Source organism: Saccoglossus kowalevskii, chromosome 18, assembly GCF_978046115.1.
Source record: "Saccoglossus kowalevskii chromosome 18, keSacKowa6.1, whole genome shotgun sequence".
NCBI classification, from domain to species: Eukaryota; Metazoa; Hemichordata; class Enteropneusta; family Harrimaniidae; genus Saccoglossus; species Saccoglossus kowalevskii.
The window spans coordinates 19,369,344-19,384,097 of NC_140658.1; the positions used below are offsets into that span (position 1 = coordinate 19,369,344).

At 35.8% G+C, this 14,754-nt stretch overlaps 1 protein-coding gene across 1 annotated transcript; it reads right to left on the reverse strand.

The window, feature by feature from the left end:
- Window positions 1-1,358: 1,358 nt before the first annotated feature.
- Window positions 1,359-6,058, reverse strand: LOC144362053 (uncharacterized). Its single transcript, XM_078013643.1, has 2 exons — window positions 5,883-6,058; window positions 1,359-2,577 (listed from the first exon to the last, which is right to left on the reverse strand). The coding sequence occupies exons 1-2, from the start codon at window positions 6,056-6,058 to the stop codon at window positions 1,359-1,361; spliced, it is 1,395 nt and encodes a 464-aa protein (XP_077869769.1).
- Window positions 6,059-14,754: the final 8,696 nt, after the last annotated feature.

Below are 14,754 nucleotides of genomic sequence, written 5' to 3' on the forward strand. Positions count from 1 at the left end.
ATTTAATTACATCATTCTTAGTATACTTGTGCAAACTAATTTCACTGCGAATGTGGTCTGATGTATTTGTGTGATTATTGTAACCATAGTTACAAGTGAATACAGAATACATATTATGCGGCCGTACGTGATGCAATTTCCCTACAATCCAACACGGCCTAATAACAAGGTGTAAACATGTAAAGCAAACAATGAACTTTGCACCATATGTAGCTTTATAAATTTACTTTAGTACAAAAAAACGTGTAGGATCTGACAGGTTTAAAAGGTTTATCAGCTATTCTAAAAAAATTATAAAAGTGTGTTTATTTGCATAATTCTTAGTTTTATGTAACATATATAATTAAATGTGTGATAGTAAATTTAAGTAAATGTTGTGATGATTGAACAAAGTCATACAGATCATCTTATTAGACTCATCAGTTCCAACAATGCACGACATACACACTAACAGTGAGGTCAATGTCAGGTGTTACCATGTATATGCAGTCCAGCAAACCATTTATTTACTAATACAAAAACAAGCCAAACTATAATAATGTGGTGTACATATTGAGAATATAGATTCTCACTACTTGAAAATAAAACTAAATACACATCCACCAAAAGCAACTAAATATTGCTTGAAATATTAAATAGAAAGAAATAGTGAATAGCTATACTGCGAAACTCGATAAACTATATGTGTGTGTTTGGTTCTGTTATCTTACAATATATGTTAGTTACCTGTATGATGTATTATCGTACAGTAATTGTTGATTAGTTTGAAGTTAGCTTCATATAATCAGATATAATGTGTCTACTCTGTGTTCTATTTTACGCGAACACCTCGTACTTTATTAAAATGCTATATTCTGCAAATCGATCATATCCTAATACAAATTATAACTCATAATTTACTTAAACATACACATTGTGCAAGTATAACAAAATTTTATTTTTTATAAACACACCATTAAATTATATCGATTATTAATCAATCAAAACCTCCTCCGATCACGTGAATATGAAAAAAAAACATCTATACCAAATTTGATGATTCACTTCTACCGAGTCATAAATTAATAGTTTGCAACCAGGAAGTTATATTATTTTTTTATATTTTCCAATTTGTGGTGGCAGTGTTTCGTTTGATTCATACAGATAAATAGTTGGCATGTCTTAACAGGTAATATAAAAAACACGTGATTGACATTAAGAGTACACACAATAATATAGTTGAACATACAATAGGAATTAATTGAAATATGCCTGCAATATTTTAACTTCAACTGTATCTTCTTTTACAAGTTCACTGAACTACTCGCTATTAAATATTCGAAACGCAAGTCACTTGATATAGTAATGCACCACCTCATTTATAGAGCTAAGTGCGACTTGAATTGTATCTGTGATGTTTTTATTGCCTCGCAATTTCTCAGACGCTGTTTTAAGTCTGCTGCTCTCTTAAATACGTCATCGTTACCCTTTTCATCACTACAAACCATATTAATTATATGTGTTTTCATAAGTGTGACATCATCTTCTTTGTTGATATCATTGACACCTACTTCAAGAATAAGTGGTTCAATCATATCACTACAAAATGTTTTCAAAAACTCTGCAAGACCAGAGTGCGCAGTTACAAGTACAGGAATTGCAGATGCAATGGCTTCAAGACCAACCATTCCAAATGGTTCACTGCGAGATGACATGATTACTAAGTGACTTTGTGTTATATCGCGCCGAATATCATCTTGATTACCGTAGGGGCGAAGATCAAGTTGAAGGTTGGAAGAATGTATGTATCCGTTGATTTTACTTTTACTATCAATATATTCACTTTCTGGAATTCCTCTAATTTTCCATATCGGTCGACATTGCCCAGATTTGTACAAGTACTCAGCAAACTCACTCATAGCAGCGGCAACTATATCATATCCTTTTAGATTCTCTACACCTAAAACTCGACCAAATGTTAAAACATTTACTCGGGTCCCTTTCTTCGGTTTCTTAAAATTTAGTTCAAAAAACTTTTGATCTGGCATTGGAAGGTATTCGTGATGACTAACGACATCCAAGAACCGGAACATATTTTCAGACTGGTTAAATATACGAGGACCAATGGAAAATACATTTTGGCATTCTTTTACCCAATCTAGGATTTTTGTTTCCTTGACGTCAACTTTACTTGGTGACCAAGCTGGTTTATGGATATCTGTATCTTGTGGAATAACATGATTAAATAAAAACACTTTCTTTCCTTTGAAGTAATCGTCGCGGATGTTTAAGGCAACCTGTGCTGTGATTGGCACATGACCAATGACGATTTCCACATTGCAGAAGTCCGCTAAATGTGGGAAATACGATTTATATGTTTCTGTTAACCAATCAAGCCTGGGGATAAGTTTACCCGCCTTTGGGAAAACGAGTTCAACTCCCTTTGACAGTGCGTCTTCTTTATCCACCTTACTCTCATACAGTGATGTACAATACACTCGCATGTTACAACTTGCAATAAGACATGCTATCTCTCGATTAACGGTAGATATGCCTCCCTTCGCTGTTCCCCATTCATCATTAATCAACAGTACACCCCTGGAAATAAAAACAGTAATATCAGCATAAATTTCACGTATCTCACATGTATTTGATATATTCATTCTTGACAACAACAAATACATCCTACAGTTCTTTATTCTTTAGTTAATGAACAGCTTAGATATTTGTAACTCGTCTGGTTAGTATACACACTGATGATATTGATTTAAATTTAGTTCTGAAATGACAATATTTACAAACACTGCAACTAATAATGTAGAACAGGTTTAATACGTGTTGTGCTAGTGAAATGTTACATCCTATTTTAGTACAATCTCAATTTTTTTTACCTTTTGACACTTTCAGCACCCAAATCTGGAAAGATGAAAATGATATTTTTCCTAATTATTACTTTTAAGAAGCTGGATATATTAACAATGTACACAATGGATGTACTGGGGAATTCATGGGAAAAGGTAATAAAGTTCTAAACTTGAAACAGAAACATACATTTGAGAATTCGCTACAAGTGCATTTCCGTAACTATGTATAGCTACCTATTTTTTCATTTAAGACTATTAGTTCATTGCCCTTCTTACTGGCAGTTCGAGAGATTGGGAATTTGCTATTATAAATGGGTATATATCAGCGTACATGTAGGTTAAACATTACCTAACCATGGTACTGATAAAGTTACTCACCTTGTTCGTTGTTAGCCATTTTTGTTTAAATGGTTTGAAACTTGTTTTGTCGGAATTCAATGTTATTTAGAGAGCCTCTTACATTTCTGTATATGTAAAAAAAATAGACTGTGACATAATTATAACGTTTCAAGCTGCGTCATAGGGGTCCAAGCAAAGCCGTCTTGAAATCTGCGTGTTCTGTTGATTTGTGTTTTTAGATGGATTATGTCATGGTTGGTATATTTCAAATTAAGTAGACAAAAACCCTAAAAGCTTTTTAAGTTTAAAACTTCCTTAATAGAAACGTTCCATGTATTAAAATACAGGGGTCAGAGTTTTTTTACATTGGACAGTTCAGTAATGATTTACAATCGGCGATCAATATCTTAGCATTGCAATGTTAGGACAATTCCTATGAACAGATCTCTTTAACTTGGGGTGAATCTTTGATCGCTTAAAAAGTCCTGTATCTCCTATCTTGCATTGTGATGGGGTGATTATATATATTATTAATGTAACATAACTTATTTCAGCGTAGATGTCAAATTATTGAAACTGGCACCGCGTAGTTTGAGTTGTGTGCTTGCATAATTACACTGCAATACTCTGCGTGGAATGGTCAGTATCTCAAATGTCTTCAACATTTACATCTTTCTACTCTACATATCACTAGTATTACAGTGTATTATTATACGTTATAGTCAATGTTAAATTCAGCTATGGAACGCTGCTTACACTCTGCATGTAGTATCTATATCAATAAGAAAGTTTTTTGTATTGTTATACATTATAGCTCATGCTAAATTTCGCCACGGAATCAAACACTTCTCTCATACGGCTACTCCTATCAATAAGGAGGTTTGTCAAACAAATCAAATTGGACATTACCGGTAAGCCTTTACCGTCACTATACTGTCCAAGTATCCAGTATAAGTCCACTACCATGCAAGTTACACTCGATTTTGACAGGTTCCCTGAGGTGGAGTGGTTGCTACCCGGTGTTACCCCTGAAACCAAAGGTTCTACGACACATTGGACCCCTGATACAATCAGTAATAAGGTCATTGTGTGAGTACGTTTATATTATAATTACTACATTTATTCACCTCTAAATAATAAATAGAATAGAGAAAAAATAGTTTGACAACAAATCCTATCATTAGAAAAGAATAGATTACAGTGACGAGATTGGAAGTCACTGTTCGTGTGTATAACGTTTTTAATAATTAACTTGAACAGTTTTTTTGTTTAGCTGGATGGCTGACAAAGCATTGACTATACGTGTTTTCGAAGTAATGCGGAAGCCACCTATTTTGTAAGGTAATTATGGTTTGTCGTCTGCTTAAGAGAAAACAATTTCTATAGGTGAAATACCCAGTATAGATGATGTCACGTTAGAGGCAGTCGCAAAATATAACGCTAACTCTCAAAATGAATGACGTTACCTGAGTTGACATGTTTAGGCTGGTACAATTGATGTAATTGTCAATAACTGATAATATATAATATATAATATAAAATTGACGTTCGATTTATCAGTTTCGTGTCAATATTATCTTGATATATGTTGTAGATGATTAACAAAGTAAGGTCAAATGTCAACTGAATAACGTTTGTACATGTTTAATTCACTATACTAACAGATGTATTGATTGATCTATTGATGATAAGTAACAAGCCGGTCACAGCAACTGTTCAATGTCAGCTTGAGTTCATTTATTTTGTTACACGACAATATTTCTCCATTCCTATCATTTAACTTATTACCATTGTCAATATATATATTGCATATTTAAAGTATGGTTGTGTGAAGTGGACTAGGGAAATAATAAATTTATAAAATAATAATATTTTTAAAGGTTAACGCGTAGTTCCCAATGTTACACTTGTAAATGTCAACAATGTTACTTTGAGTGTATTCTGATATCATTGCCATGGAATTACAACTTTACTTCTTAACAAACTGTTGGCATCACTTACTCAATTCAAATTTCATTGGATATACGTAAACAAACTGTCCCTCATTAACGGACTACGCGGACGTCACGTGATTGCAGGAGCTATGTTCTGTTACCAGAGTATAACATTAAAATATACATATTGACTTAATATGTATATGGCTTTAATGTATTCCAACATTTTATTAAATTGGAACATAGATTTTTTAGTCATAGGAGGTATTATAATTGTAGAGTAATATATTACGATCGCTCACATTTCGCCGATTGTATATAAAACAATAATTGTGCCCTCATTATCTTTATTATTAAAGCGGGGGAGTCGTCACCTGCGCATGCATCAGATGGCCATAGCGTGTTATTGTTTACAAACAAGCGTCTACCCGTGAGCCTTTGCGTGTTTAGCGTGTGTTGTTATCGTCGCTTGGGACTCAATTGCCGCGCGTGCGCAGATGACGACCCACTCGTTTTAAGCGATTAACCTGCTATATAATGTATAAATATTGTGATAAACACTTTCTACTTTGTACAAATATAGCTAATTCGATAAAACAATGATAAAGCTACATCACACATTGCCTGTTTTATTACATGCCTTCATCCGCCAGCCAATCAAAGACACACTTTAGAATAGGAACATCCGGGGAATTTTGCGGTTCACTGAGCCAGGTACGGACCGTCGTCTTCTTTATGCTGATGAAAAATTTGCCCAGAAGCTCACTCAACTCCACCGGTGGTATGTCTTCGAGGCGGCGGAATTCTCCGGTATTCTTTTATAAAACCGTCCACTTCGTCTGGTACTTCATTTTCTTGTGCTGGTCCAAGAATTTCATCAAGTTGGCCCTGTCCTATCGACCGCAACCACTGCATAATATCCATTTCGTCTGCTGCAGCCATTATTTTACCAATAAAAATTACCTTTAAACATTAAGATATAAACCCTGTATTTTTATGTTATTAAAGGCATGTAATAAAAATATTACAGCCCGAATATGGGCGTTAGTGCCCTCGCGAAAGGAGATAATTTGCCCTCCTAACGTCGGGCAAATGATCACCTGCGCTCGGTCACAAACGCCAATATTCTAGCAGTAATTTATAATATTTAACATGCTATTAGAATAACCAACTACAAACGTTCAGGTTGCTAAGTTGCACCAACACCACCACCGCCGCACATCAATAGAAATACATGGCAACGTTACCATAACGACTCAAGTTTATTAAAACAATGTATTTAATATATAAGCGTAAGTTAAATGAATTACCCACAATAGAATGCCATCAAATGACAAAACTGTTTGACGACCATATGTATTTATGTAAATATTTTGACTCTTCTTGTGTGTAAATATCGAAAATCGCGGCGCTACACTAAAGAGGCCAATGTAACAAAAATAGTTTATCAGAGTAAAAAGTGAGAAAGAAAGAAACACCGCACAGTACGTCAGCATCTCAGGGTCATATAAAGTGACTAGGTTTTTTTTTATTAAATGTGTTTTGTGCCAGGCGACAGTTCTGGACATTGAGTGTCACTGTTGTCTCTCCTGACTTTTTTTTGTAATTGCAAATTGCAAGTTCTAGTGCTGACACATAGTTCATTTTGCCACAGAAGTCGTATTCATGTTTCGAACTACATGACAGGGCCGTGTGGCCATCTCTCTATCAAATGGCGTCAACCAGACTCGGTGGAACACAAGCACCTGCGGACCTTAACCAAGGTTCCCCCAAAGTCGCATTCGTTAGTGAGTCTGTGGCACACTCACCCAGGGTAGGGGTCAGCCTAAGGTAGGATGTGAACTTGGGTTTACCGATCATGAGTCTGATACGATAACCACTATGCTACCAGTGACCGGTTGACTAGGGTTTACAATGATCGTTTAGCTATTCTCGTTCTAATAAACGTATGTGTACTGCGTGTATAATGACAAGACATCGAACAAAACAGTATGCAAATTTGAGGTACGTCCGCATATAAACAGATTTGTTAATTCCTTCATGTTGTTTTGCCACTCGTCCAATTAATCCTGTAAGGGGTCATGAAAGGCTCCAGACATTGCTTTTGTTTACTGAACTTGAAACCGAAATATAAAATTTTCTATACGACTTGTCACGTCCCTTTATTGGGGTCAGTGACCTACTATGGTTACCTATGGATATTATCAGGTCACATACAGTTCGGCTGTAACCATGACAGCATTGCGTCGTGTCAGTAAAGTTGTGTTGCAAATTTTGAACCAAATTGAATTCTTAAGCTATCTCGCATGGAAAGGAAATTACTACAATCAATTTGTTATTAATGTGACTTCACAAGTACTAATCATTTAATCATATTGTCAAATAGGTACAATGTTACTGTATATGTAATATTCTATACGGCCATTTGGTACATATCCAAGATTACAAATTCTTTTGGTTCATGTTGTCATTTTCTGACGTAGTCGTTGAATGAATAATGTTACTAAATATTTGATGCCATTTGAGAATCGTATGTCAGCTTTGCGAAGAAGAACAATTAGGACGGTTGAGGCGAGTTATTTAAAAACAATGTTCAGAATTATAATACCATGAACAAACACGTCATTCACTGCCAAGTCAGATAGCTACACACATACAGCTCTATGTTACCCCCCCTAAATAACTTGCTGAACCAACCAACACAATTCTGTACACATGCGCTAGAGGAGGAATATGTATTATAGCCCCCATAATAGAGAAAATAGGCAAAAATAAATTGAATGAAGAGGTGCATCATATGTAAAGTAATTCAGGAACTATAGCAAATACAACATCCAATATACTAGAATTGCAATGTGTATGAATAAATGTATATATATCGCTATTGTTCTTTTCACGAAGACATTGGAATCATTCTGATGATGGGTATCGTCACAACATATGAAGAAGACAATGTTTTGGCCAATAATGACTGGGCGTACAAGAACCATAGGGTAATTGTGAATAAGAGAATAAACACATTCATCATACACACACAGCAAGCGACACCACGTACGCACGTTCCAATACAAACAAATGTGATCAATAATTTTGACAATAAATGCACAAGAGGTCATCGCTATAACACGAAATTAATGACTGCAAATAAATACTCAAAGTTAGCTAATTAAATAAAACTACAATGCCTAGATATTTAGGTGGTATTGGTAAACATGATCATAGTCGAAACTTACAGGTAACTGCAAGCTGTATGTGTTATGTAGTTTAGTAGACGTGACCCGGCCAGGGCTGGCTCACACCCTAGTGACCTTGTACAGTACAATAGTTGACAATGTAACCGTTTGTAAAACATTTGCTATCAGGAATGGTGACGTTATTCTTAATGTACCATTTGTCCGGTGTATAAATGAATATGCAGCACTTATGCATGGTTTTTATTCAGTTTATAGACATAAAATGTAAATTAAAAAGCAAATCAGAATGACGTCAACTTGTTCACGCTGTAGGTCTCTAATTCGACGATGCAAAAAGACTGGTCTCCAGTGACGGGATCAGGTAAGCTGACCGGGGGGTACCAATTCAGGTGGCACAGTTTATTGTCATATACTTAGTAAATAAATTTGTTCAATACGGCATTGCCGACCGATTACCGGTACAATAGTTCGTCGTCGTGCTAATTAATCCAAGTGCATTGGTCAAGTTGGTTGTCCTTTATATCTAAGTCTATTAATTATTGACGCAATAAACTGCGCGAGGTCAAGCTATTTAAAACTGAGACAGCGCGATTCTAGGTTGATTGCTGCTCGAGTTTGCCAACGAAGCAAGTCCACGTTTTGACGTGACTCGGAAATCTAGCGAGCAGATTCACAAACTACAATAGCCGAACCTGGCGTTTAACATCGAGTCTGAGAAGTCTGAAGTCGAAGTTGTTGTTACTGTTGCGAATGTTCAACGCCTCAATTCATGAACCCCAGTCACTGGTGATGTAAAATTCACCGGGGTGATGACGCCTATGGGGTTAGATAAGTGTCACAAACATTTCTCTTAGCATTTTATCATTATGTTCACATTATTTTTAATTTTGTTTGCATTTTTACATTATTTCATCATTATGTGAGCATTTTTATATTATTTTATCATTATGTTCACATTATTTTTTAATTTTGTTTGCATTTTTACATTATTTCATCATTATGTGAGCATTTTTATATTATTTTATCATTATATTCGCATTATTTTTTAATTTTGTTTGCATTTTTGCATTATTTCATCATTATGTGAGCATTTTTATTATTACGTTTTCATTTTATCTTTATTTCATCATTATGTGAGCATTTTCATTTTATGTTATTCTTATTGTATCATTATGTTTTCGTTTTGTTTTTTTACATTATTCCATCATTTTGTTCACATTTATATATTATTTTGTCATTGTCATTATTATGTTAGCATTATTTGACATGTTTATCTGTCTAATTATGTTAATTTATGCATGGTGAACAAACTCCCTAGATCAGCGTAGGCGCGAGTACATGCGAGTAGTTGTCATGGGTTTGAAACTACGCGTTTGTAGCAAAAATATATCTTGTATTTATATCGCAGTGTACTAATACAGCATAAACATAACATTTATTTTTACTGCTGACTATTATTTATAACGAGTTTACAAAACTAGTCGAAGCTATATATACGTTAGGGGGTATTATACACACACGTGATGGGAAAATGTTGTCAAAAGTGCCCAGCAAGTTTTCGACAGACATGGCCTCATGCATGGACATGGATAGCATTGGCACGGGGGGGGGGGGTTGATACATACCTGGGTAGGGAGGTGTCCCTGAGTGCTCAAAAGTGTGATCATTTTTATACCTGGATAGTGGCAAAATCTATTCCCACATTTATACCAAAGTACCATTTCTGTCTTCACTGTAAAACAGTTTATTCCAAATAAAACAGTTACCGTATTTGCTCTCTATCAGAAGAACAAGAGCCAACAGTTGCATTGTATATTGATTTATTAAAATGTGTATTTTGACCAGTGGCGGATCCAGAAAAATGTATTGGGTGGGGGTGGGGTGGGGGGTCCAAGCTACGCTTAAGATATACGGAGCGTAAATCGCAGAGGAGCTATGTGTAATCCAGATAATACGAATCGTCATGCGTTTTGGGGGGGGCATAGCCCCCTGCCCCCCCTCTGGATCCGCCACTGATTTTGACAATAGAAACACCTCTGTCACTTACATAATTATTAACACAATGTTCAGGTTATTTGTACCAAATCGAAAAAATATCACTGATATTTATACCTATCTTGGCCAGAAATAAGACCGAAAGTTATCCCTAAAAAAAACAAACGAGACCCATTTCAGGGGTACGTCCATTAGGCAAGTTCTATGTATTTACCCCCCCCCCCCCGAGCATTTGCCACCACAGGAAACATTGGCCATCGAAGAAACGAAACGGGATAACACACATAATGAAAATTAAACTGTAATCAGTGAAAATGGGTCTTACACGTACAATATTTACAATTGTTGGACGAAACTTGACCAGTACATTCCCTTTTCCGTCGTATATATAACGACATAAACCATTTGTCGAAAATAACAATTTTTAATCTGTAACTGGTTCGTTTCGCTAATTACAAATAATAAAAAATTTGTAGTCAGCGAAACAAGGGTTTTACACATACAATATTTACAACTGTCGGACGAATAAGTTTATGTTTATGCTGTATTAGTACACTGGGATATAAATACAAGACACTAGTATATTTATGTCACAAACGTGTATATAGTTTAAAACCAACTACGCATGTACTCGCTTCTACGCTAATCTAGGGAGTTTGCTCACCATGCATAAATTATCATAATTAGACAGATAAACATGTCAAATAATGCTAACACAATGAGAACATAATGATAAAATATAAAAATGTGAACATAATGATGAAATAAAGAAAAAATAAAAACATAATTATAACTTTTATGACAATGTAAAAATGCTAACAAAATGAAAAAATAATGTGAACATAATAGTAAAATGCTAAGAGAAATGTTTTTGGCACTGATCTCACCCCATAGACGCCGACTGATCTATATGGTTTTTCCCTTTCAGTCTTTATGTACTCGTATATAATTTGTGTGTCTACACTTGGTTTCATTATAAAGTTTAGTCTGATACGACACGTCTGTCACCACCCCAATATTTCTAGCGCTCTCTTCTCCCACAAATATCAGGTTATTTAAAAGGTCAAAGTCGTCAATTTTTATATTAATCTATTTTTCGATTGTTTTAAAATTAACTTCTAGGCCTGTATGGAAAGCAAACATTCAAATAAAATAGTAATATATTGCAATGCTAAAATAACTTTGGTTCCAGTGTTTGAACCAAATAAGAGATTCATCAATGGAATGAAAAGTATTGCTTTGTTTATATATTAGGTAGTTTGATTCAACATTTATTGTTAGCAAGCTTAGTTGGTGTATATTTTACACTCAACTAGGGAGTCGGCCGAGGGACTTACTCAACAGAAAGAGAGCACGTGTTATTCAGTGCGTTCATGGATTGGATTTAGCAATTACATAACAACTAATCCTCTATCATTTACCCACATTGTTTATTATTATGAGTTAAAAACATTCATAAGTGAATACTGCCAGTGAATCATAACCTACTACTCAATAATAAATATGATAAATAGATGGTAATTCAGTAGTAATATAAGTTTACATTAAATGAATAATTTGTTCTTTCGTCATAATAGTCCAATCATTGATCTTCTATAATTTTGTTGAATAAATATTTTACTGGGGTTCATCTTGACTCACGACAGTCAGAACTTCAACCACCTTGATCAATATCGTCGTTATCTGACCTTTGATCACACGTATATCTCTAGTAGGTGTGTCTCGTCTGTTTCTGTACTTTGACCACGTGAGCAATACAGTCTGTGTCAGAGCGTTGATAACATGTACGCAGGTTTAAAACTCATTACGCTCACTACGTTGTCTCTCGTCAAATATGCTAATTTCCCCCAGATAAGTCTTGTACCCTCTACCCCCCGTGTATTTATTATAAAATATCTCGTAAAAATATACATGAAGATACCTTATTGAAAATATGATATTTATATTACCTATATGTCAAAGGCAGTTTAACGGATTAGGCCCATGGTGGGGTGCAACTTGTAAAGAAATGAGGTTGAAATTAGTGGCCAATTTGCATATTTATGTGTTACTAACGTATCAAATATTGCATTGACAGGGGATAAGTCTATGCCCTTGTTACGAGACGTGTTTCTTTATAGGGCTACATGTATTGAGATATCGCTTTGGTTATGCACAGAAACATATCCAGTGAGTTAGTAGTGTAATGTATGTATGTGGGTCGTACAGATCAGTAAGTCATTGCTCGGGGGCGAATATACTAGCACGGCATTCATACAGGTTTGTACCCCTGGTATGGCTTCCTACAGACCGTGATTGTTTTTCTTCCAGTCACTTGTGTCAAATCTGTAGAGTATGTTTTGGTTCAATTACATTGATGTAACACCTCAAATCACACATAAGTTCGCAATGGGTAGAAGCCGGGTTTTCCACAATCTACAGAAGGTGACTCATTTGCAGATAAAATGTTACAGTCTGACTCGGTGACGATAACAAACCATATCTGGCATGAAAGGGACAATTGTTCCTGGCAGATTCGAAAATATACAAGGTGATGTAGTAAATGGTAAAGTCCGCAAAAAATCGGTTACAGTGGCTCACATCATAGAACCCTTGTACAGTACCATAGTTAACAATTGTTTGTGAAGACGTTCACAGTCACGAATGACGACATTATTCTTAATGTACCATTTGTCCGCTGTTTAAATGAATATGCAGCACTGAGGCATAGTTTTTCATTTAATTTATAGACAAAATATGTAAATTAAAATGCAAATCAAGATGACGTCGAGTTGTCCACGCTGCTGTTCGTCTCTAATTGGATGAAGCCATGAGACTGTTCTCCAGTGGCGGGATCAGATAAACATCCGGGTACTCACCATCACGGGAATTACCAATTCAGGTGGCATAGTTTATTGTCATATAAATAAATGTGTTCAAAACAGGAATTACCGACTCAATACTGGTGCAATAGTTCACCGACATGCAATTAAGTTGACTTTTAAGACACCAGAGTGTTATGTTAGTTAACCCAAGTGCGTTCGTAAAGTTGGTTGACCGGTATATCTAGATCTAGTAAAGTTTGTTAACGTCAAGCTCACACGTAGACTGTAGTAACCTCGTTCAGGGACATTTGTTTTCATACCTCTTTAGAATCATATCTGACGGTCAGTCATCTATGCAGATTATAAACAATAATGTAGACTTGGGTAACTTCTCAGTGTCACGGTCGGTCACAAGACGATTCTCATGTGCCTTGCAAGGTGGACGAATAGCCTATCTAGACTTGGGTGACCCCTCAGTGTCACTGTCAGTCGCAAGACGATTCTAATGTGCCTTGCAAGGTGGACGAATAGCCTATCTTCTGTATGTGTCACAGTATTATTTGGAGATAAATCTTACATTCCAGATGTAATTATTATTGTCCAATCAGTCTATCCCCCTTCCGAGGAAGCGTAAAATGTTTATGTACCGTGCATGTATTGAATGTATATATCGGTGTAACTTGCATGCGTAGTTATATAGCTTATAGTTCTAACGTAGAGGGCGTGGTACTATGGGCAATCTTTTAAACCTTGAAATCCTTGTCGCGGGGTCGGATCAAACACAATCTGACTGTGGGATCAAAGACCAATTATTAAGCCCAAATCCTCAATAATTGAGACCACCTTGTATGTGGGAACTTAATCGATTTAAAGTGCAACGAGAAATATGATTGGTATTATTACTCATCTCTGGCAATATTGTCCGTCCCTGCAACAGTTCAGTGCTAAACACGGTTTTCACCAAGTACCAACGTAGAAACACAATAGTAAGGGGTGAAGGCGATAAGAATATACACTACACACAGCACAGCAAGGTCAGAACGATACGGCGAGAGGGAGAGAACAATAAATATGTTTTCTCACATCAATATTTTTAAAGCATGATCACAGAAGAGATCTTGGTCAGGAAAATAATAGTTTCTATAAAAACAAGCTTAGTACAATGCGTTTACACGGTCGGAGTCATGTCGGGGCCAATCCTATAAGAGCTCAACCCCAAAGGTTTAATGGAGCTGAACTTTGCTCAAGCCGAACGCGTATACACGGCCATATTTGCTGGCTAAAATGCTGTGGTCTAAACGCAGCCTTGGAGTGACTGTAATATATGAATAGTTCATGAATATATTGGTGATCGAAATTAATTATTATTAAAGCGGGGGAGTCGCCACCTGCGCATGCGTCAGATATCCATAGCGTGTCGTTGTTTACAAACAAGGGTCTACCTATGACCCTTTTTGCGTGTGTTGTTATCGTCGGGTAACTACCCTCCCGCTTCAAGAAAACCTTATTTGAAAACCTGAAAATGATGATTCAATGCGGATTTTTGCTGATAAGCGAAATACGTTAGATTTAAATTGACGTGGAAATGTAACATTGTGTTGTTTTTTGGCAAGTGCGCTAATTTAAAACTCAGTGATTGACCATT

Excerpts from the sequence above, each read along its gene's own strand:
- LOC144362053 (XM_078013643.1), bottom strand. The coding sequence starts at position 6,058 with ATGGCTGCAGCAGACGAAATGGATATTATGCAGTGGTTGCGGTCGATA. Across the intron at positions 2,578-5,882 it reads CATACCACCGGTGGAGTTGA|GGGTGTACTGTTGATTAATG; the intron begins GTGAGCTTCTGG and ends TTTTATTTCCAG.